Below are 25,148 nucleotides of genomic sequence, written 5' to 3'. Positions count from 1 at the left end.
CAGAGAGAATGGGGAATGGGAGCCTATTTGCCATGTCACAGCCTAGGACTAAAGCGAGTGGTTTTGGAGTTCTTTTTAAAAGTGGTAGGAACTTCTATCTGTTCCAGAGCTTGTAATGGATTTCAAAAAGACAATGGACGGGGTTGACCATCTTGAGCAACTGAGGAGCTATTACAATGTTGGATGCACTGGCAGAAAATGGTGGAAGTATGTGTTTTGGGGGATGCTCAACATTGCTATCATAAATGCGTACATTGTGGGGAACTCTGCAAAGGCCCCTTCCCAGAAACCCCAGGCTCTGGTCCCTGAAGGCATTCAAAATGCAGCTTGTGCATTCACTTTGGGATATGGCTACAGTGGCAGGAAGAGGGGAGGACCGAGTTGTAACTAATTTGAAAGCAGGTGAAGTTTGAAGGGCGCAAGAGAGGGAGTGGTGTGCATCTGGAGTGAACACAGGGCAAAGAGTGGGAGATGTGTAGAAATGTATTTTGGGTGCTCTACGTGTTCTGTTCCACTTTGCAGGATGGGGCAGTGCTTCCAGAAGTTCCATGACATGTTGTAGGCTAAACGCCAATACTAAAGTGACAGTGTGAAATAAGAATTTCTCCTACAAATCTTTTGTTGTCTCTGAACAGTTGTGTTTTGTATCTTCTCTATCGAATACTTGTTGCGTTCACTGAATTGTTGTCAAAATAGGCTACTTTTTCTACATTTTGTGTCAGGCCTGGTCTGTACTAAATCTTATTGAGAGAGCTAACAAACATTTTGAAAGATTCTCTGAATAATTTGAATTTTTACAATGATACAGAAGTAGGAATTGTTGTCAATCAAATGGCCTACTTTGTGTGGGTTTTTAAATACCATCTGAATATCATCCTCTCATCACATTTTGGATAATTGTTTTATTTATATGAAAATAATATTTACAAGTATAATATATTATACTTTATACATTTTAAGTGAGTAATTTACAACAATTTAAATAGTCTAGGGTTTTTTGTATTTACACAATGGAATAAAAAATGAGTGTTATTCCTACTGACATGAATGTGGTATTATTATTATTATTATTTTTTTTTATCTTTATTTTAACAGGGAAAACAGACTGAGACCTGGATCTCTTTTACGGCTGTGCCCTGTGTAAACATGTTGACATGTACAGTTTTAGACATACAGACAAGAACACTATCATACACTACATGACAAAATGTATGTGGACACCTGCTCATCGAACATCTCATTCAAAAATCATGGGCATTAATATGGAGTTGGTCCCACCTTTGCTGCTATAACAGCCTCCACTCATCTGGGAAGGCTTTCCACTAGATGTTGGAACATTGTTGCGGAGACTTGCTTTCATTCAGCCACAAGATCATTAGTGGTCGGGCACTGATGTTGGACGATTAGGCCTGGCTCGCAGTCGACGTTCCAATTCATTCCAAAAGTGTTCAAATGGGGTTGAGGTCAGGGCTCTATTCAGGCCAGTCAAGTTCTCCCACACCGATATCGACAAACCATTTCTGTATAAACCTTGCTTTGTGCACGGGGGCATTGTCATGCTGAAACATGAAAGGGCCTTCCCCAAACTGTTAACACAAAGTTGGAAGCAGAGAATCATCTAGAATGTCATTGTATTATGTAGCGTTAAGATTTACCTTCACTGGAACTAAGGGGCCTAGCCCGAACCATGAAAAACATCCCCAAATCATTATCGCTCCTCCACCAAACTGTACAGTTGGCACTATGCATTGGGGCAGGTATCGCTCCCATGGCATCCTCCAAACCCAGATTCGTCTGTCGGTGGTGAAGCGTGATCCATCACTCCAGAGAACGCCTTTTGTGGCTGAGCTGTTGTTGCTCTTAGACGTTTCCAATTCACAATAACAGCACTTACAGTTGAGCGGGCAGCTCTAGAACGGCAGAAATCTGACGAACTGACTTGTTAGAAAGGTGGCATCCCATGACGGTGCCACATTGAGGGTTTTCTTTTTTTTACTATTTTCTACATTGTAGAATATTAGTGAAGACATCAAAACTATGAAATAACACATGGAATCATGTAGTAACCAAAAAAGAGCAAAACAAATCAAAATATATTTTATATTTGAGATTCTTCAAATAGCCAAACTTTGCATTGATGGCTGCTTTGCATACTCTTGGCATTCTCTCAACCAGCTTCATGAGGTAGTTACCTGGAATACATTTCAATTAACAGGTGTGCCTTCTTAAAAGTTAATTTGTAGAATTTATTTCCTTCTTAATGCGCTTGAGACAACCAGTTGTGTTGTGACAAGGTAGAGGGAGGTATTCCGAAGATAGACCCAATTGCTAAAAGAACAAGTCCATATTATGGCAAGAACAGCTCAAAAAAGCAAAGAGAAAATATTCCATCATTACTTTAAGACATGAAGGTCGGTCAATAAGGAATATTTCAAGAACTTTGAAAGTTTCTTCAAGTGCAGTCGCAAAAACCATCAAGCGCCATGATGAAACTGGCTCATGAGGACCGACACAGGAATAGAAGACCCAGAGTTACATCTGCTGCAGAAGATAAGTTCATTGGAGTTACCAGCCTCAGAAATTGCAGCCAAAAGAAATGCTTCACAGAGTTCAAGTAACAGACATCTCAACATCAACTGCTCAGAGGAGACTGCGTGAATCAGGCCTTCATGGTCGAATTGCTGCAAAGAAACCACAACTAAAAGACACCAATAATAAGAACAGACTTGGGCCAAGAAACACAAGCAATGGACATTAGACCGGTGGAAATTTGTCCTTTGGTCTGGAGTCCAAATTGGAGATTTTTGGTTCCAACCGCCGTGTCTTTGTGAGACGTGGTGTGGGTGAACGGATGATCTCCGCATGTCTATTTCCCACCGTAAAGCATGGAGGAATTATGGTGTGGGAGTGCTTTGATGGTGACACTGTGATTTATTTAGAATTCAAGGTGCACTTAACCAGCATGGCTACCAAAGCATTCTGCAGCGATACGCCATCCCATCTGGTTTGAGCTTAGTGGGACTAGAATTTGTTTTTCAACAGAACAATGACTCAACACACCTCCAGGCTGTGTAAGGGCTATTTTATCATGAAGGAGATTGATGGAGTGCTGCATCAAATGACCTGGCCTCCACAATCCCCCGACCTCAACCCAATTGAGATTGTTTGGGATGAGTCGGACCGCAGAGTGAAAGAAAAGCAGCCAACAAGTGCCCAGCATATGTGGGAACTCCTTTTAGACTGTTGGAAAAGTATTCCAGGTGAAGCTGGTTGAGAGAATGCCAAGAGTGTGGAAAGCTGTCATCAAGGCAAAGGGTGGATATTTGAAGAATCTCAAATATAAAATATATTTTGATTTGTTTAACACTTGTTTTGGTTACTATATGATTCCATGTGTTATTTCATTGCTTTGATATCGTCACAATTATTCTACTATGTAGAAAATATTATAAATAAAGAAAAACCCTTGAATGAGTAGGTGTTCTAAAACTTTTGACCAGTAGTGTGTGTTTGTGCGTATAGATATATAGATATCTATATATACACCTTTCAAAAGTGAAGGGTCATTTAGAAATGTCCTTGTTTTTGAAAGAAAAGCACATTTTTTGTCCATTACAATAGCATCAAATTGATCAGAAATACAGTGTAAACATTGTTAATGTTGTAAATGACTATTGTAGTTGGAAATGGCAGATTTTTTATGGATTATCTACGTAGGCGTACTGAGGCCCATTATCAGCAACCATCACTCCTGTGTTCCAATGGCACGTTGTGTTAGCTAATCAAAGTTTATCATTTTAAAAAGCTAATTGATCATCAGAAAACCCTTTTGCAATTATGTTAGCACAGCTGAAAACTGTTGTTCTAATTAAAGAAGCAATAAAACTGGCCTTTTTTAACCTGGTTGAGTATCTGGAGCATCAGCATTTGTGGCTTCGATTACAGGTTCAAAATGTCCAGAAACAAATACCTTTCCTCTGAAACTCGTCAGTCTATTCTTGTTCTGAGAAATGAAGGCAATTCCATGTGAGAAATTGCCAAGGAACTGAAGATCTCTTACCACCCTGTGTACTACTCCCTTCACAGAACAGCGCAAACTGGCTATAACCAGAATAGAAAGAGTGGGAGGACCCGGTGCACAACTGAGCAAGAGGAAAAGTACATTAGAGTGTCTAGTTTGAGAAACAGATGCCTCACAAGTCTTCACCTGGTAGCTTCATTAAATAGTACCCACAAAACACCAGTCTCAACGTCAACAGTGAAGAGGCAAACTGTGAAGACTATTTCTTCCTAACAACGACAGCCAACTTAGCCAAACATGGAATGATTTAACAAAAGCGCAATTGCGAAAAAAGCACAATCGTTGCACGACTGCACCTAATCATAAACATCAATTCATTTCTTAAAATCAATACACAGAAGTATATATATTTAAACCTGCATATTTAGCTAAAAGAAATCCAGGTTAGCAGGCAATATTAACCAGGTGAAATTGTGTCACTTCTCTTGCGTTCATTGCACGCAGAGTCAGGGTATACGCAACAGTTTGGGCTGCCTGGCTCTTTGCGAACTAATTTGCCAGAATTTTACGTAATTATGACATAACATTGAAGGTTGTGCAATGTAACAGGAATATTTAGACTTATGGATGCCACCCGTTAGATAAAATATGGAACGGTTCCGTATTTCACTGAAAGAATAAATGTTTTGTTTCGAGATGATAGTTTCCGGATTCGACCATATGAATGACCTAAGGCTCGTATTTCTGTGTGTTATTATGTTAGAACTAAGTCTATGATTTGATAGAGCAGTCTGACTGAGCGTTGGTAGACACCAGCAGGCTCGTAAACATTCATTCAAACAGCACTTTTGTGCATTTTTCCAGCAGCTCTGATGTTTATGACTTCAAGCATATCAACTCCCGAGATTAGGCTGGTGTAACCGATGTGAAATGGCTAGCTAGGTAGCGGTGTGCGCGCTAATAGCGTTTCAAACGTCACTCGCTCTGAGACTTGGAGTAATTGTTCCCTTTGCTCTGCATGGGTAATGCTGCTTTGAGGGTGGCTGTTGTCGATGTGTTCCTCGTTCGAGCCCAGGTAGGAGCGAGGAGAGGGACGGAAGCTATACTGTTACACTGGCAATACTAAAGTGCCTATAAGAACATCCAATAGTCAAAGGTATATGAAATACAAATGGTATAGAGAGAAATAGTCCTATAATTCCGATAATAACTACAACCTAAATCTTCTTACCTGGGAATATTGAAGACTCATGTTAAAAGGAACCACCAGCTTTCATATGTTCTCATGTTCTGAGCAAGGAACTTAAACGTTAGCTTTTTTACATGGCACATATTGCACTTTTACTTTCTTCTCCAACACTTTGTTTTTGCATTATTTAAACCAAATTGAACATGTTTCATTATTTATTTGAGGCTAAATTGATTTTATTGATGTATTATATTAAGTTAAAATAAGTGTTCATTCAGTATAGTAATTGTCATTATTATATATTATATTATATATATATATATATATATATATATATATATATATATATATTTTTTTTTTATTATTATTATTATTATTATTTTTTTTATTTTTTTTTTTATTTTTAAATCGGCCGATTAATCGGTATTGGCTTTTTCTGGCCCGCCAATAATCGGTATCAGCGTTGAAAAATCATAATCGGTCGACCTCTAGTAAGGATGCATATGCAGGAGACCCATTTGAGGTGTCGAAAATGGTGAAGTACGCACTGTGAAAAGTGGAGTTTGTCAGAGTGAACAGGAGTGGTCTTATTTAGATTTAATTGTATTTCTGAAGAACAGAGGAAGATTGCAGTGAGCCTCAAAAGAATCCGGACAACAGAAGTTTTGAACTTTGGAGTACATCAACTGTCAAAGGAATCATCTCAGGGGTGACGACGGATGTTCAGGTTGAATACCTGAAGAGAAATCCTGGTATGATTGGTGCCCGGCGTCTGACCCGTTGGGTGAATGGAGAAAAATAAGAAAGTATGTCGTCCTGTTGTTTTTTGATACAGAGCAAATACCTACGCATGTGAAGTTTGGTTATGTAAGATACGCTGTAAAAGCTTTCTTCCCCAAACCATTGCAGTGAAAGAATTGTAAAGGATTTGGCCATGTTTCAAGTGAGGTGCAGATGGACAGAGTATACTGAAGAATGGTGTGTAGAAGGACGCCGGTGTTCAATTGTGGTGGGGATCATGATCCCGAGTTCCTAGAGTGCCCTGTAAGGGTGAAGGAGATTGAGGTTGCAAAAGTTAGAGCGGTTAATCAAATTTCCTATGCGGAGGTGATTAAAAGGTTAGAGAAAACAAGTGATGCTTGTGAAGATATGGTAGTGGACCGACCACAGCCTGGAGTAAATGTTTGCTGCCAGTCAAAAGATACCCTAAAAAAAGTGGATTTTATGGCGTTCATTGCCACAGTAATAAACTCTACGGCTCAAAGAATAATAACTCTAAGTCTCAAAGAAGTCTAAAAAACTGGACATTATTGTGGCTGCGGTAGAAAGGTTTTTGGGCCTGTGTAGCGATCAGATCTGTTATATTTTTTATCAGAAAAGTTTCTGATTTGGTTTAGTTTATTTATTTTTTGGGGGGAATCCTGTTTCCATCCCGTACAGTAGGTGGCGGGATGCACATAACATTGTGTGATCGTCAATATACCATAGAAGAAGTACAGAACATGTAAGGTCCTATGACTATAAGGAATAATGTTAGGCTACTTTAGTCCACTATTGTGCTAAGGATTGCGATGACAACACTGTGAAAGCAAATTGAAAACATTATTACAATATCGTTCGTGGAATTTGGCCGGGATACGTAAACATGTATTACAATAATAGGTAGAATTCCTTACGGATGTAGTAGGCTTTGTGAATTGGAACACATCTGTAGCGAGTTGGTAAACATGCTAACAGCTTGGATATACAGTAGTTACTATCTCAACAACCACTGTTATTTCCCGACTGTCTAAACTCCTGAAGGCTACTCCAAGTTCCTACATTGTAGTCAGGTTACTAATAACAATGTCTTTATTGGTAGCATATCAATGGTTTATCAAAAAAGAGGACAATGTATAGCTAAAATCCCTTTTACCTTGTATACATCTCCGTAGGTCCCGCTCCCAATTCTCTGTATTAGCTCGAAATCCTCTTGCGGATTTCGCCTTGAAAGGTCGAAAGTGGAAGCCATTTTTAGGTCCCCGGTTTAGTTATCCAGTCGCTATATTTGTTGTAACACTGACACCACATATAACGAAAAACATACAATATAAACACACGTCGTCAGAAAATATCACTGCCTGACTTTAACATGGCCTCCTCTGAGCACTGCGCGTGCGCCGCAGCCAGCTTGTCCAAGAGGGGAATGCAAGGAATGGGCGACAAGAGGGTGGGTCGCTGGCTGGCTGGGGTCTCTGGTAGAATTCTACCCCTGGACACAGATCTGGGATCAGTTTAGCGTCCACAAATTCTCAATCGTTGGGGGTGAAACGCTAAACTGATCTGAAACCAGAGTTTAGGAGCGACTAGTTTGGTTTTGTGTATCCTACAGAAATGTTTTTGACACGAGGATCATGAATACCCTAGTAATTCTCTACTTGTTTACAGCTGGATAATTTATTCTCATTCTCACAAATATCCAGAGTGCAATAGAGTAAAATAGCATAGAATTTGAGAATTAGGAAAATAAGGATCATAAACTTGGAAAAACAATCTTATGAGTTTGATTATACCAATCAATAATTATGGTATAATAGATAATATGCTGCATTAGCCTACTATATTGATACATTGTATTGCTTTTCTGTAAAACTGGAAAGCACACAAAATAATAACCATACAGTCAATCATATTGTGGGAATTTATTATAATCTGTTGTCTTGTGAGCCAGAATTACTAGGCATTTGTGCATGTGGAAAGTTTGCAATACATGTATTATTTATAACTTACTATTTGATTGAATGTATTATTGTACAGAACTATTAAAAAGTCCATATTACTGAATGATCGAAAAATGACTAATACAAAGCCAATGCATTATTACATTTGACCATATCACACATCACTCTTATTCTTAATTTCCCTTGATGTCCTGCCTTTGTGTAATATCCTCCAGAGAAAAACAGGTGTCACTAGATGGATCTGTCCCTACTCCCTAGGCCTATACTAATCTGAAAATAGGAATGCACAGCACAAAAAAATGTATTCAACAAAGACAATCACACACACAATGTAACCTTTTCCAACATGCATGAGAGCACAAGCTGTTCCGGACGACTGTATGATCACGCTCTCCGTAACCAATGTGAGTAAGACCTTTAAACAAGGCAACATTCACAAGGCACCAGACCAAACAGATTACAAGGACGTTAGTATGACCGAGTCTGTAACACCAACATGTTTCAAGCAGAACCTGTGCCTAAGAACACCAAGGTAACCTGCCTAAATGACTACCGACCCGGACAAAAAGAACATCAATGTGAGAATGCAACTGGATCCTGGACTTCCTGACAGGCCACCCCCAGGTGGTAAGGGTAGGTAACAACACATCTGCCACACTGTTCATCAACACGTTGGCCGCTCAGGGGTGCGTGCTCAGCCCCCTCCAACTCCCTGTTCACCCACAAATGCATGGCCAAGCACGACTCCAACACCATCATTAAGTTTGCCAACGACAAAACAGTGGTAGGCCTGATCACCGACAACGATGAGACAGCCTATAGGGAGGAGGCCAGAGACCAGGCAGTGTGGTGCCAGGATAACAACCTCTCCTTCAACGTGATCAAGACAAAGGAGATGATCGTGGACTACAGGAAAAGGAGGGCCAAGCACACCCCCATTCTCATCAACGGGTCTGTAGTGGAGCAGGTTGAGAGCTTCAAGTTCCTTGGTGTCCACATCACCAACAAACTATCATGGTTCCTCAGATCCTCAAAAAGTTCTACAGCTGCACCATCGAGAGAATTGTGACTGGTCGTATCACCGCCTCGTATGGCAACTGCTCGGCCTCTGACCGCAAGGCACTACAGTGGGTAGTGCGTACGGCCCAGTACATCACTGGGGCCAAACTTTCAGCCATTCAGAGCCTCTATACCAGGCGGTGTCAGAGGAAGGCCCTAAAAATTGCCAAAGACTCCAGCCACCCTAGTCATAGACTGTTCTCTCTGCTACCGCACGGCAAGCGGTGCTGGAGTGCCAAGTCTATGTCCAAAAGGCTTCTTAACAGTGTCTACCCCCAAGCCATAAGACTCCTGAACAGCTCATCAAATGGCTACCTGGACTATTTGCATTGACCCCCCCCCCCCCCCCCCCACTTTACTTCTACCTACATGTACATATTACCTCAAATACCTCAACTAACCAGTGCCCCCGCACATTGACGCTGTACGTATATAGCTTCGTTACTGTTATTTTATTGTTGCTCTTTAATCATTTGTTATTTTTCTATTTTTATTTTTGTATTTATTTATTTTTTACTTTCTTAACACTTATTTTCCTTAAAACTGCATTGTTGGTTAAGGGTTGTAAGTAGCATTTCACTCTTGTATTTAGCACATGTGACAAATAATATTTGATTTGTGATTTGTACCAATTTGGTCAACTAGCAAATGTGCCAATTTAATTGATCAATGTTTTTTCCCATGTTCACTCCACCAGTACAGATTGCAATCATTGTCATCACCATTTACATGTTTAGTTATGCAATTTTTGTCATGCCAGGCACACATCCAGGCTCCATTTTAATGGGCCATTATTAGAGCTGGCAAAGGTGCAGATCAAACAAGCCAAATAAACACCCACAAATCCATTTCAGCAATGCTCGCTTTGTGGCAATTATTTCATCACTATGAGCTCAATTCAGACTTTGATACTGTGACAGAATAGAATTGCAATAGCATGATGCTGAAATGGCTATTGATCATTTGTTTGGGGACTGTTGAAAATCCTGACATTTTGGATAAGTCCCCTGAAAGCTTTATGTACAGTTCATGAACTCTGTTCATTAGTTCACTTTGATATGGCCATTGTGTGGGTGTGTTTGGTTTCACTATCCTTGTGGGGACCAGAAGTCCTCACAAGGATAGTAAAACAAGGAAAATTGGGGACTTTTTGTCTTCCTTCCCCAAAAGGAGAAAGGCTATTTTAGGCTTAGGAGTTAGGTTTAGGGTTACAATTAGGTTTACAATTAGGGTTAGGGGTAGGTTTAGCGTTAGGAGTTTGTGTCTGGTTTAGGATTAGGGGTTAGGGTTAATGGTTAGGTTTAGGGGTTAGTGAAAATAGGATTTTGAATGGGAGTCAATTGTTTGGTAGTGTGTATGTGTGTAAGAGAGAGAGAGTACTACAGTAAAGGCTCATATCATTCATAGTTTGTGTGACCACTGTGCTCAGAACAGGTGCGTCAACCAAAATGTAATACAATTCCAACATTGTAGCTGGTCTGCACTCAAAAAGGAGATTCAGGGTTTCTTTTTAGTATTAATTTAATTTAGGGGTAGGTAGATAGACAAACGTTTCGGCCTGTATCATATGTTTGAAGTGTGTGTGTATGTGTATGTGTCTGCATCTGAGAGAGAGAGAGAAAGAGAGAGAGAGAGAGAGAGAGAGAGAGAGAGAGAGAGAGAGAGAGAGAGAGAGAGAGAGAGAGAGAGAGAGAGAGAGAGAGAGAGAGAGAGAGAGAGTAATTTAAGTTTTACACATTAAAATTGTCAACCTGTTACTTGTTACTTGGTGTATTGGGGAAATTGATGTTTTATCAAAATTAGGATGCAAGGGTTAAGTTACAGGAAACCATTATTTTCTCTTATAGACACACCCATCTTTATTACTGACTGTGAAAGAGTAGGACAACCTTGACATTCCCTCACATACGCTGTATGTCGCCTCCGGGAGATGGTCATTTTCCTCTCCATGCGAATAGGAGGAGCCCTCCGTTTTACCCGACTGTGTCACGGACGAAGAGGACAAGCCCAGGTGCTGAGGAGAGGGAAAGAGCGATAGGGGTGGTGTGGTTTCTGCAGGTAAACACGAGTAATCTCTAGCACAGAGAGGCAAGTGCGGAGTTTAGCCCACACCCAGCACGCTTGCGGACACCGTACCGATCCACCTGTGTTGTTTTCAGCAACCCGCGAGTGGGAAGCAGCCAATTCCAATGCGCTCTCGACTGTAGACCATGTTCGCAGGTCAGAGGATGCGTAAAAATGCGTAGTAACTGGAATAGTAGGTGCTGGAAGAAGGGCGTCCGACTGTCAACACGTCTAAACTGTGCGCATAGCGCCGAGCGCTGATGTTCAAACCATGGAGAAACAAGCTCTTGCAACGGCTCTGAGCGTGTCCATGAGCGTTATCTCTTTACTCTTGTTGGTCACCGCTATCTTCACCGACCATTGGTACGAGACAGACACCAGAAGGCATAAGGAGAACTGCGACAAGTATGGGTCGGATTCTAACGACCAGAAAAACAGGGAGATGCCAATATACCACTTGCCTCTTGTGGACAACAGCAACTCCAAACGGAACGTGGCGCTTATGAAGCCGATTCACGTCGGGAGTAGAGAGGAGGAATTACTTGAGAACTGGAGGGCGATACTGGGGATGGGGATTCTTGAGACGGAATGTGGGCGTCCGTTGTTCTCCACATATTCTGGACTCTGGAGAAAATGCTACTTTCAAGGCATGGACCGGGATATCGATAAACTCATATCAAAGGGTAAGTTTTAATGTGCACATTAAAAAGTGGGAGGAAAGAAAAACAGTTGTCAAATTTGCTGTCAATAATCCGTGACTATAGGCAAGGACTGTTTTGCATCCCTTTAATCGAGGTAGCTCCATCTGTGGTGATGATTCTGCATACGTGCATTGCGTCAAAACAAGGTTTATGAGTGCTCATACACAAGGGCTCATGATTATACACGCCCAAACTAATTTCCAGGAACATTAATTGCTATTTCAAACTCATTACCAAGGCTTGCTTTAGTAGGCTATTATGATTTCTATAATTGTCGCATCATGATGAGGGTGCTGGGAAATTATAGCCTAATGATTTAGGTTATTAATATGCTAATTTATGAGGAACATTTTTACTTTTATTTCCCTCTCATTTTCCCACAGTGGTAATCGTTGTAGACAGGCCTTGGAAATGTTTGTTTATGTTGTTATGCCAGTCAAATTGTCAATAGAGCCATCTATAGGGCTACAAAAGCCAAAGTGTTGATTGACTACACTTAGAAAAAAATATTCCAAAGGGTTCTTTGGCTGTACCCATAGGAGAACCCTTTTTGATTCCAGTTAAACCCTTTTTGGTTCCAGGTAGAACCATTTTGGGTTCCATGTTAAACCCTCTGTGGAAAGGGTTCTACATGGAACCCAAAATGGTTTTACTTGGAAGCAAAAGGGTTCTACCTGGAAGGGACAGCCTAAGAACCCTTATAGGTTTTAGATATCACCTTTTTTTTTACCCACGAAGAACCCCCTTGGAAGCCATTTTTTATTCTCCAGGGAAAAGTGTTCAACGTGGAATTCTACAGGGTTCTTAAGAACCTTCTCTTTGGAAAAAAGGGATCTAAAAGTTTTATTTGACTGAAAGTGTTCTACCTACAACCATAAAGGGATCTCCTTCAGGGAAACGACAGAATAAACCTTTTTCTAAAACTGAATTCATGCCCAATGTGCTGAAGTTCAAGTTCCTACAAAGTATTTTTAAGGTTGAAACTCAAAAAGTTGATCGGGATGAAATGATAACTTTTCCGCACGGTGTCCAGTCCATCAAGATTAATGTCACCCTGATTAAGCCAGCGGTTAAATGTCACCGAAACCCACTTGCCACCTTGCATTTAAAACAGCTGAGGTGTCATGTGAAGGACTTCGAGCTTCAACACCTACCGTTTGATTTCTGTCAATGTGGATTTCATTTGATACCTGCTTCAACCTGTGAAGAATTGTGCCCATACACTCTTAGAAAATAGCATTCCAAAAGTGTTCTTTGCGGAAGGTTGGGGTTCTACCAAGAACCGTTTTGATCAGAAGAACCCTTTTTGGAAGACAGGGTTCTTTGGAAGGCGAAGGTTTCTAACCTAGAACTTTTAACATCCTAAGAACCGTTTTTGGAAGAAAGGGTTATTTGATGATTGGAAAGCAAGAAGGATTCTTTGGAAGGCATGAAGGGTTCTACATAGAACCATATATACAGTGCATTAGGAAACTATTCAGACCCCTTGACCTTTAACACATTTTTTTGTTACAGCCTTATTTTAAAATGAAATAGTTTTTCCACCTCATCAATCTACACACAATACCCCATAACAACAAAGCAAAAACAGGTTTTTAGACATTTTTGCAAATGACTATTTACTCAGTATTTGGGTGAAGCACCTTTGTCAGCGATTACAGCCTCGAGGCTTCTTGGAAATGACACTACAAGCTTGGCACACCTGTATTTGGGGAGTTTCTCCCGTTCTTCTCTGTAGATCCTCTCAAGCTCTGTCTGGTTGGATGGGGAGCATCGCTGCACAGCTATTTCCAGGTGTCTCCAGAGATGTCCAATCGGGTACAAGTCCGGGCTCTGGCTGGGCCACTCAAGGACATTCACAGACATGTCCCGAAGTCACTCCTGCGTTGTCTTGGCTGTGTGCTTAGGGTCGTTGTCTTGTTGGAAGATAAACCTTCACCCCAGTCTGAGATCCTGAGCGCTATGGAGGAGGTTTTCATCAAGGATCTCTCTGTACTTTGCTTCGTTCATCTTTCCCACGATCCTGACTAGTCTCCCAGTCCCTGCCACTGAAAAACATCATCACAGCTAGATGCTGTCGCCGGCTGGGGCGCGGCAACCTGACAGACCGGCTGAGGCAGGGGAGCCTGGCAATCCGGCTGAAGCATGAGAGCCTTACGAGCTGGTGGAAGCAGGGGAGTCTGGCGATCCGGTGAAGGCATGAAAGCCCGACGAGCCGGCTGTAGCAGGGGAGCCTGGCGATCTGGCTGAGGCATGAGAGCCTGACGAAGCGGCGGAGGCAGGGGAGTGTGGCGATCTGTCTGAGGTACGAGAGCCTGTAGCGGCTCCCGGACCCGACGTCATTCCCACCGAACAAAATAAAAACACTCCCTGATACTTCCCTTAGGTGAGGCGTCATTCTGCAACGATGTGCGCTGGGAGTCGGGAAGCAAGTTCAGGGAGTGAGTGTTTTAATAAATAAACACAACATAAAACAAAACAAGAAACACGAACAACGCACAGACTAAACACTGGAACAGAAACAGAAACAATGACGCCTGGGGAAGGAACCAAAGGGAGTGACATATACAGGGAAGGTAATCAGGGACGTGATGGAGTCCAGGTGAGTCTGATGACGCGCAGGTGCGTGTAACGATGGTGACAGGTGTGCGCCATAACGAGCAGCCTGGTGACCCAGAGGCCGGAGAGGGAGCACACGTGACAACTGTACTCTCATATAAGAAAGAGACAACATTTTACAGTAGCTCACCTTTAGAGACACCGTAACATCAGCAAAGGTAACTTGGTAACACTTTATAGGCAGCCTTTTTTCAAAGGTACCGGTTCTAAACGACTTATAACAGTTATTTAATCATTTGTAAATGCATTATAAACAAATTAAAAAGGGTACCTTATAAAGTGTTACTGAGAACTCACAATGTAAACCTGTCTAAACCTGTCCAGTTTGGAAAGATAACAAAATAGGCAACAGCACAGGCCAAGTTAAATTAATTTGTTCTGTATATACACTGCTCAAAAAAATAAAGGGAACACTTAAACAACACAATGTAACTCCAAGTCAATCACACTTCTGTGAAATCAAACTGTCCACTTAGGAAGCAACACTGATTGACAATAAATTTCACATGCTGTTGTGCAAATGGAATAGACAAAAGGTGGAAATTATAGGCAATTAGCAAGACACCCCCCAAAACAGGAGTGATTCTGCAGGTGGTGACCACAGACCACTTCTCAGTTCCTATGCTTCCTGGCTGATGTTTTGGTCCCTTTTGAATACTGGCGGTGCTTTCACTCTAGTGGTAGCATGAGACGGAGTCTACAACCCACACACGTGGCTCAGGTAGTGCAGTTCATCCAGGATGGCACATCAATGCGAACTGTGGCAAAAAGGTTTGCTGTGTCTGTCAGCGTAGTGTCCAGAGCATGGAGGCGCTACAAGGAGACAGGCCAGTACATCAGGAGACGTGGAGGAGGCCGTAGGAGGGCAACAACCCAGCAGCAGGATCGGTACCTCCGCCTTAGTGCAAGGATGTGCACTGCCAGAGCCCTGCAAAATGACCTCCAGCAGGCCACAAATGTGCATGTGTCAGCATATGGTCTCACAAGGGGTCTGAGGATCTCATCTCGGTACCTAATGGCAGTCAGGCTACCTCTGGCGAGCACATGGAGGGCTGTGCGGCCCCACAAAGAAATGCCACCCCACACCATGACTGACCCATCGCCAAACCGGTCATGCTGGAGGATGTTGCAGGCAGCAGAACGTTCTCCACGGCGTCTCCAGACTCTGTCATGTCTGTCACATGTGTTCATGTGCTCAGTGTGAACCTGCTTTCATCTGTGAAGAGCACAGGGCGCCAGTGGCGAATTTGCCAATCTTGGTGTTCTCTGGCAAATGCCAAACATCCTGCACGGTGTTGGGCTGTAAGCAGAACCCCCACCTGTGGACGTTGGGCCCTCATACCACCCTCATGGAGTCTGTTTCTGACCGTTTGAGCAGACACATGCACATTTGTGGCCTGCTGGAGGTCATTTTGCAGGGCGCTGGCAGTGCACCTCCTTGCACAAAGGCGGAGGTAGCGGTCCTGCTGCTGGGTTGCTGCCCTCCTACGGCCTCCTCCACGTCTCCTGATGTACTGGCCTGTCTCCTGGTAGCGCCTGCATGCTCTGGACACTACGCTGACAGACACAGCAAACCTTTTTGCCACAGTTCGCATTGATGTGCCATCCTGGATGAACTGCACTACCTGAGCCACTTGTGTGGGTTGTAGACTCCGTCTCATGCTACCACTAGAGTGAGAGCACCGCCAGCATTCAAAAGTGACCAAAACATCAGCCAGGAAGCATAGGAACTGAGAAGTGGTCTGTGGTCACCACCTGCAGAATCACTCCTGTTTTGGGGGGTGTCTTGCTAATTGCCTATAATTTCCACCTTTTGTCTATTCCATTTGCACAACAGCATGTGAAATTTATTGTCAATCAGTGTTGCTTCCTAAGTGGACAGTTTGATTTCACAGAAGTGTGATTGACTTGGAGTTACATTGTGTTGTTTAAGTGTTCCCTTAATTTTTTTGAGCAGTGTAGTTGATTACTATACCAATTCAACTCTACAGTAGACCTAGGCCTGCCATGCGCGTAAGGGAAACTGGACAACCCAAGTCATGCGCTGCTTCAAAGCCAAGTAAATGTCACAGTGTTTACTATTTTCAAACCAAGTTAGCCATTGCATGGAAATACAAGAGCTCAAATGTCACAGTTTGAGGCAGTTAATGACGGTAAAAAAATATATTGAGTATTGCCCTTTACAATGTGACCTGACACATCAAATTTATAACACTGTTATAAGCATTCCCTGTATAATATGCAATGCCTGGTTTATGACACAAAAGGATCCAACCCTTTTTTAAATTTTCCCCTAAAATTCCATACCCGAATCTAACTGCCTGTAGCTCAGGACCTGAAGCAAGGATATTCATATTCTTGATATCATTTGAAAGAGAACACTTTGAAGTTTGTGGAAATGTAAAAATAATGTATGAAAATGTAACACATTAGATCTGGTAAAAGATAAGGCCATAATGTATTATTCCAGCCCAGGCACAATTTAGATTTCGGCAACTAGATGGCAGCATATGTGCAACGTTTTAGACAGATCCAATGAACCATTGCTTATCTGTTCAAAATGTTGTATCAAGACTGCCCAAATGTGCCTAATTGGTTTATTAACGATCACTGACATAAAGCTGTTATGACATTAAAAGTTAAATGAAACTTTTATACAGTACATGATTATAAACCATTATAATATGGCATTATGCCATATACATCTTATGGTAACTTCAAGTAAAGATCTGTAAGTAGGGCAACGATTTTACATAACAGAAGTCATACGTGCTAATGTTAAAACGTAGAGCTTTTTAGTAATCCATTCTCTCTACAGGTATTGCGGACCGATGCACAACTGTCAAGTACCATTTCTCTCAGCCTATTCGGCTTCGAAACATCCCGCTCAACCTGACGAGAACCATTCAGCAAGATGAATGGCATCTCTTACGTATGTATTGCAGTCCCAGAACCATCAGCAATAAAACCGCTTGCATGGCTAGCTGTTTTTTATAGAGATAAATAGTAATGGTGTCTTTTTGTAGGAACTAAAGGAGGCTAACTGCAACATGGCTCGTTGGCCAAAGCCTATGGGGAAACGTGTGTTTTTCTGGGGGGGTTGGATATATGCCAAAAATAAGGTATCTGGTAAACACAGGCTTAAGAGATCTTATACGTTTCGTTCTATGAGATAATCTTCCTCCGCTAATGTCACTTTGTGAATTTTGAAGCATTTATGTAATCAAAACAAGCACATATAGTACATAAATACTTTAGAAATCATAAATGTCATGTAAACTGACTGATATTATCTCATAGAACAAAACATATAAGATCTCCTAAGCATGTGTTAACTTCAGATCTTATTTTCAGAGTTTATCCTAAAATCCCATTCTTTCCCCATTCATTTCCACAATAGCAATGCCCAACGAACCAGAGGTAGAAAATGCTAGCTCATTTCCGGTTTGGTCTGAGCCAAAAGTCTTTTGAACAATGGTTAGATGCTCTTGGTGTGGTGTGCGAAGTTTGATTCCAGGTGCCCTACAACTGATCTATGTTGGTGTCTGTGGTGGGATAGTCTGACGTCTATCATGAGTAGTGTTAGGGTCCTTTTTAGATGAGCTTTTCCAGGTAGTGGTTGGTGCAAAAAACATAGCGACCCTAACTTTCATCTTACGGATTTGGGGCAAATTTCTACCACCATCTTTGCTCAAACAATATCATTGTATCCCTACCCATATTATTTCCATGATTTATTGGGGAAATGTTTTACTGTTACTTGCTCTTCCCATCCCTTGTATTGTGTGTTTTTTTGTATAAATAGTTACATGTTTTATATGTGTGTTTTTAAAATATGTTTTTCAGTGCTTCGTACAGTACTGTAGACGAAAGGTTCTGAACATGTCTGTTGTGTCTAGGTTTGACAATGAAATAACAGTGGAAGTCCAAATTCCAGTGCTCCATATTCCTTTGGCTTCATGCTGTGGAACCTTTAGAACCTTCAGACAACCATAGTGATCTCTTCAGAGAACCATGATCTGTAATAAAGCTAATACTGTACCCACATGCTGAATATGTTAAGCTAACCTTTCGAAGCTAGAATTCCTACTCCAGTGTCCGACCCCTGATGATCGGATTACTTCATGGTTATAGAAAATGTTCACGGGGAGGAAGTAAATGTCAGCTTGTAAAAGAAAAACATATTAACTCCACACGGTCGTATTATTACTACACAACTAGTCTGAGGAAGAACATTCATCAAAGTCAACATACGATTGGTTTTCTTTTTTTCAGCCTGCCACCTTTAGACAGTGGTGTGCATCCCAAATGGCACCCTATTCCCTATTAAGTGCACCACTTTTGAGTGCACAGTTGTTCCCTATTAAGTGCATAGGGTGTTATTTGGGACGCTACCAGTGTTTTTCCTGTTCGAGTTTGATCCTGTGTTAGGATACTGCAACTCGATCTGACAAATGTATGAGATGCAGAGTAGGCCTACATTTTTTTGGGGGGGGGGGTATAGTATCGGATATGTGATTTATGATCAATGTGTCATAATGTTGTTACAGTATAGTTGCAGGAATTGAATATTCCCATCAATATATCCCGCTATAACACTGTTGTGTGTTGAGTGACATAATGCTTGCCATAACGTGTACGGAAAAACAAGGCACAATGCTGTCATGATGCATTAAGGAAATCATTCAAATTCACCTATTTTTAACAGTCGTTGCTGGCCATTTTACGTTATGACAGGCGTCATGTCATTCTTATGACAGGGTTGTAACAAATGTAGGACAGGGGAGACGAAATGCAAAGTATTACCGAATAAAAACAAACGTTTCCCGTGGTTGTTTGGAGACTGTTGAGGGGTAGCATGAGCGGGTTTACTAAGGGGTGGTTGTCATGGAAATGTTGGTGTGTGCGTGTGTGCTAATGTTTTCACTTGTGTGTGTGTGCCCTTGTGTGTGTGTACGCTTTGTGTTTGTCTATGTGTGTGTGTGTGTGTGCTTATGTGTTCGCTTTTGTGTATGCTGGTGTCTGTATCTTTGTGTACTTGCTTGTGTGTGTTATGTTTATATGTGTGTGTGTGTGTGTGTGTGTGTGTGTGTGTGTGTGTGTGTGTGTCTCAGATCTGCGGCGAATCACGGCGGGGTTCCTTGGGATGGCGGCTGCCGTTTTGCTGTGTGGCAGCATTGTGGCCACAGTGGGCTTCTTTTGGGAGGAGAGCCTCACCCAGCACGTCTCCGGCCTGCTCTTCCTCATGGCAGGTACAAAGCCTGCCAACTACCAACACCCTACCTCTCCTATGTGTGTGTGTGTTAGAGAGACAGAGAGAGAGAGAGACAGCGATATAGAGAGAGTGTGTGCTTCTCTTTCCCTATCATTGTTTGTTTCAACTTGTGTCTCTCTGTGCCTCTTTTACAACAGCTTATCTCTATATCTCTATCTTTAGTTTTATCCCCCTTTGTCTCTCTCTCTCTCTCTCTCTCCCTCTCTTTCTCTCGTCCAAATCTTCCTCCCAACTGTTCATCAAACACATACAGTAAAGGCTCTTTTTTAGCAGAATTTGAAAATGCCTAATGGATACAGATGCATTCATAATACCTTAAACACAGGTGTTAATATGCATAATAAAACATGCCATAGCCATTCATAATAGCTAATCGCTACAGACAGGAGACTACTTCAATGGTTGTATGCAAACATTCCTATAACATATTTATAACATTACACAATAGGGCGGCTCATTTTTCATTTCAGTTGAGTTTTAGATTTCCTTTCAACTTGTGTTTTTTTGTTTATTTATTGATGTTATACTCATTAATTACCATTCCATGCAGATGGTTATTAAAGTGGCAATTCGGGATTGGTACATCCATTTTTAGACTTTTTAATGAATAATATAAAGCCATTGATTCTTGAAGAATATAACTTAGAAATGCCTCATGATCTTACTTCAACTGCCTAGTCTGTCCTTTGTTGTTATTTGAGTCCTGTATGACCTCTTAAATAAAAATCTTGGCGCTAAAAATGTGTCCCCTCCAGGGATCTTCTGCACCATCTCCTTGTGCACCTACGCCGCCAGCGTCTCCTACGACCTCTCCCGGAACCCACCCTTCATCTATGGACTGCCCGGCGACGTGGACCATGCTTACGGCTGGTCCATCTTCTGCGCCTGGGTCAGCCTGGGACTTACCGTGGCATCGGGCTGCCTCTGCACCACCTACCCCTTCTTCAGCCAAGCCAAGGCCCTGCACTCCAAAACCGCCCGGGAGTCCTCGGTATGAGTTGTATGAGCAGTGTGAGAGAATTGAGCGCCCCCTGTAGATTCGGAGGATGAATTGTTGGTGTGGACATTCTGTTGCTGACTGAAGACCAATATCAGAGGAGATGTTTCATTTGTACGAAACCAGAGATGCCACGGTGAGATATGGGAATTTTGTTGGTCTTTTTTGTGGACTCTCGCCATCCTTTATCGAGGTGTTATGGAAGGTGCAGCTGTTAGGATGTGTTATCTGTGTGTTTGTATATGCACACAGGCAAACTCACACATACATATGGACCTACACATGCGTACACAAGCACACACACAGTCTCTCTCTCTCTCTCTCTCTCTCTCTCTCTCTCTCTCTCTCTCTCTCTCTCTCTCTCTCTCTCTCTCTCTCTCTCTCTCTCGCTCTCTGTCTCTCTCTCTCTCCAAGATATGGAGAACAATATGAGAGTGAATAACATGAAACGACGCAAATACCCACACAGGCATACCACACACATAAAACATGTGTGTATATATTAGCACATATACGAAAAAGGCATAATTCATATGGGTGGTTTGGTAAGGTTGAATCAAATGGACATTGTATAAAATACTAGTATCACTTTAAAAGCAAGAACTCTCCTTTTTTTCAGATGTAAGTAATATATTTTCTAAACTCTTAAGTACAAAACTCTAAACTGATAACATGTGTAATGCCCCCTATCTTATGTTCAGAACCTTTGATTGTGCATTCATTGGGGTTTCTCACATCTTTCACCCCTGAGTCAGTTTTCCATTAAATACCATGAGCCCATTTATTTTGTCACCAATACATCAGATAATTATCGGCTCACCGTGTAGTCATTTTAACGACTATTTTCAGTTGTTTGTTTTTTTCAATCACTTTTGTGCAATTTTCACTACTATGTGGTACATCTTCACAGCAAGCACAAAAATCAAAACAGATCATCACAATCGCTCATGTTTCAAAACTCACATTTGCAATTGGCTGAGTAAAACAAACAAAAAAAGTCACTTGTTCACTGCATCAAATCACTTTTTTTCAAATTTGGATAAATAATCAATCTAAGTATCTGCTTTTCGAAATGCAATATTCACTTTACTTTTGATATGAGTTTCTTGTCATTTGTTAACAATACAATTATCTATCACTTAATCAAACTGCTCAAAACTGATAGCTACTGAACCACAAGTATGTACTGCCTAGTTAACGTATATAGTTTGATAACTGTTGAACACTGTAAATGTCTATATTTTTACCTAAAGGTATCAATTTGACATCAATTTATGTTGGAAGGTAAAAGCAAATCAGCCAGTGTGCTCCAATAGGACAAAAGGGAAAGAGTCACTATGTGCTCCAATAGGACAAAAGGGAAAGAGTCAATATGTGCTCCAATAGGACAAAAGGGAAAGACTCACTATGTGCTCCAATAGGACAAAAGGGAAAGACTCACTATGTGCTCCAATAGGACAAAAGGGAAAGACTCACTATGTGCTCCAATAGGACAAAAGGGAAAGACTCACTATGTGCTCCAATAGGACAAAAGGGAAAGACTCACTATGTGCTCCAATGGACAAAAGGGAAAGAGTCACTATGTGCTCCAATAAGACAAAAGGGAAAGAGTCACTATGTGCTCCAATAGGACAAAAGGGAAAGAGTCACTATGTGCTCCAATAAGACAAAAGGGAAAGAGTCACTATGTGCTCCAATAGGACAAAAGGGAAAGACTCACTATGTGCTCCAATAGGACAAAAGGGAAAGAGTCACTATGTGCTCCAATAGGACAAAAGGGAAAGACTCACTATGTGCTCCAATAGGACAAAAGGGAAAGACTCACTATGTGCTCCAATAGGACAAAAGGGAAAGACTCACGATGTGCTCCAATAGGACAAAAGGGAAAGACTCACTATGTGCTCCAATAGGACAAAAGGGAAAGACTCACGATGTGCTCCAATAGGACAAAAGGGAAGGACTCACTATGTGCTCCAATAGGACAAAAGGGAAAGAGTCACTATGTGCTCCAATAGGACAAAAGGGAAAGACTCACTATGTGCTCCAATAGGACAAAAGGGAAAGACTCACTATGTGCTCCAATAGGACAAAAGGGAAAGAGTCACTATGTGCTCCAATAGGACAAAAGGGAAAGACTCACTATGTGCTCCAATAGGACAAAAGGGAAAGACTCACTATGTGCTCCAATAGGACAAAAGGGAAAGACTCACGATGTGCTCCAATAGGACAAAAAGGAAAGACTCACTATGTGCTCCAATAGGACAAAAGGGAAAGACTCACGATGTGCTCCAATAGGACAAAAGGGAAGGACTCACTATGTGCTCCAATAGGACAAAAGGGAAAGAGTCACTATGTGCTCCAATAGGACAAAAGGGAAAGACTCACTATGTGCTCCAATAGGACAAAAGGGAAAGACTCACTATGTGCTCCAATAGGAAAAAAGGGAAAGACTCACGATGTGCTCCAATAGGACAAAAGGGAAAGACTCACTATGTGCTCCAATAGGACAAAAGGGAAAGACTCACGATGTGCTCCAATAGGACAAAAGGGAAAGACTCACTATGTGCTCCAATAGGACAAAAGGGAAAGAGTCACTATGTGCTCCAATAGGACAAAAGGGGAAAGAGTCACTATGTGCTACAATTTGGGATTATATTGTAGTGCACAATGCACTGCTGAAATACCTGGGTTGTGCACTGCTCATACACATTTCAAAACTGTTCTTTTTCAAGTGCTAAATAGAAAGCATACTAGATGGTAAATATATATTTTCCATACAGTATTTGATTCTAACTTGACATACCATTTTTTTAAACAATTTGTATCCAATGGCAGGTTGTGAGCATGTTGAGAAATATGTCAGTTTAACGGTTTCATAATCCTTATACAGCACATGTGTAGGACAAATCATCAGAAATAGGGGTATTGTAAAGCAGTTGGCTACTGTAAAAACGTCGTACGGTGTTTTGTATGCTATTTCTGCCGCATGCAACATTGTGAAAGATCACCTTTTCTACGTGACTTGTCAACTAATACAGTATCGCCTGTCGCTCTGCTTGAAATTCATCAGCTTATAATGTACAAATGAAATTCAGATGATGAGTGAAATATATTATTATACACAATACAGGCATTTCAACACTACACTACCATTCCAAATTGTAGCACACAGAGTGACTCTTTCCATTTTTTCCTATTGAAGCACACTGGCTGATGGAGAATGATGTAGTATTTACAGTCACATCCATATATGATTTGGATTTACCTTCCAACATAAATTGATGTCAAACTGATACATTTATGAGGTAAAAATATAGAAATGTACAGTGTTCAGCAGTTATCGAACTGTATACGTAAAGTAGGCATTACATCATTTTGGTTCAGTAGTTATCAGTTTTGAGCAGATTTATTAAGTGATAGATAATTGTATTCTTAACAAATTATAAGAAAACCATATAAAAAATAAAGGGAATATTGCATTTTGAAAAGCAGGTACTTAGATTGAATATATATCCAAATTGAAAGAGTGATTTGATGCAGTAACTTTGTGAATTTGTTTGTTCTACTCAGTCAATTGAAAATGTGCTTAGAGTTTTGAAACCTGAGCCATTTTGATGATCTGTTTAGATGTTTGTGCTTGTTGTGAAAATTTACCACATACTTGTGAAAATTGCACCAAAGGGATTGAAATAAACTGTAATCCACAGCCTATGACATACCGACGGATTCTATTGGTCATTTCAGTTGTGGCAATCAAATTGCACAAAGTTTTTAGCGAACCCATTAACCAGTCCCTTCCCAAACAGATGAGGCATAATCACTAATCATTTCAAAATGTGTGCCAGACTGTGAGAAGAATACTGACAATGATAGATGAAGGACTACAGGGATTGTTGCTTACAAAGTTGAGGAAAGTCATTTTTCTCGCTCATGGACACAAATGGTGCACGATTCAACATTGGAATGTGAAAACAGTAGAAAATGGATGAGATAATGTTGACACACCGCTTGAATGGATGTAAGACATTTGTGTTGGAACGTCATCACATATGTTCTGAGCAGCCAACAGTGAGGGGTGGGTCCTGAAAGTTACATGCTGCCCCATGGAATGGCCAGCTTTCGCAACGACTCTATCTAACCTGGAAGACTTGTAGGGACCTTGAATGGCTTCTGGGGACATTAAATGACTTGTGTGGACCTTGCAGGTTATGTATGTTCAACTCAGCATGCTGTGTCAGAAGCAGAGCAGCCTTTCTGAGATGGTACATTGAGCTTCAAGTCTTCTATATTGACATTTAAATTGAGCTGTAAATAAAAGATGATCAACAAGAACGTGTCTAAAGAGTTTATGACATGCCTTATGTTGAGCTTTGTCTCTGTGTGTTACCTGTGTTACAAAGGCCTGCATGATGCTGTTATAATGCACTTTCAAGACCCCCTTATAAGGTCATATCCTAATGATCCTTCATGCATTCATGACAAAGTCTTGTCAGTATACCATTG

At 41.3% G+C, this 25,148-nt stretch overlaps 2 protein-coding genes across 2 annotated transcripts in view; one reads left to right on the top strand and one right to left on the bottom strand.

Moving 5' to 3' along the window:
* Positions 1 to 7,383, bottom strand: part of LOC129839442 (mitogen-activated protein kinase kinase kinase kinase 3-like) — an 86,321-nt gene extending 78,938 nt beyond the window's left edge. Inside the window, exon 1 of the mRNA XM_055906907.1 lies at positions 7,126 to 7,383. Within this exon, the coding sequence (XP_055762882.1) occupies positions 7,126 to 7,221 (96 nt within the window). The 5' untranslated portion in view covers positions 7,222 to 7,383. The remainder of the gene's footprint in view (positions 1 to 7,125) is intronic.
* Positions 7,384 to 10,841: 3,458 nt separating this feature from the next.
* tmem178a (transmembrane protein 178a) lies at positions 10,842 to 24,977 on the top strand. Its single transcript, XM_055906896.1, has 4 exons — positions 10,842 to 11,736; positions 17,192 to 17,305; positions 19,488 to 19,625; positions 20,404 to 24,977. Exons 1-4 carry the CDS (start codon positions 11,325 to 11,327, stop codon positions 20,643 to 20,645), a joined length of 906 nt encoding a protein of 301 aa, XP_055762871.1. The 5' UTR covers positions 10,842 to 11,324; the 3' UTR covers positions 20,646 to 24,977.
* The last annotated feature ends 171 nt before the right edge of the window (positions 24,978 to 25,148 follow it).

Source organism: Salvelinus fontinalis, chromosome 3, assembly GCF_029448725.1.
Source record: "Salvelinus fontinalis isolate EN_2023a chromosome 3, ASM2944872v1, whole genome shotgun sequence".
NCBI classification, from domain to species: Eukaryota; Metazoa; Chordata; class Actinopteri; order Salmoniformes; family Salmonidae; genus Salvelinus; species Salvelinus fontinalis.
The sequence above is the reverse complement of the archived record's forward strand: the minus strand, read 5'-3'. Positions and strand labels throughout refer to the sequence as shown.

Excerpts from the sequence above, each read along its gene's own strand:
- tmem178a (XM_055906896.1), top strand. The coding sequence starts at position 11,325 with ATGGAGAAACAAGCTCTTGCAACGGCTCTGAGCGTGTCCATGAGCGTT. Across the intron at positions 17,306-19,487 it reads AGATGAATGGCATCTCTTAC|ATCTGCGGCGAATCACGGCG; the intron begins GTATGTATTGCA and ends TGTGTGTCTCAG. Across the intron at positions 19,626-20,403 it reads CCTGCTCTTCCTCATGGCAG|GGATCTTCTGCACCATCTCC; the intron begins GTACAAAGCCTG and ends TGTCCCCTCCAG.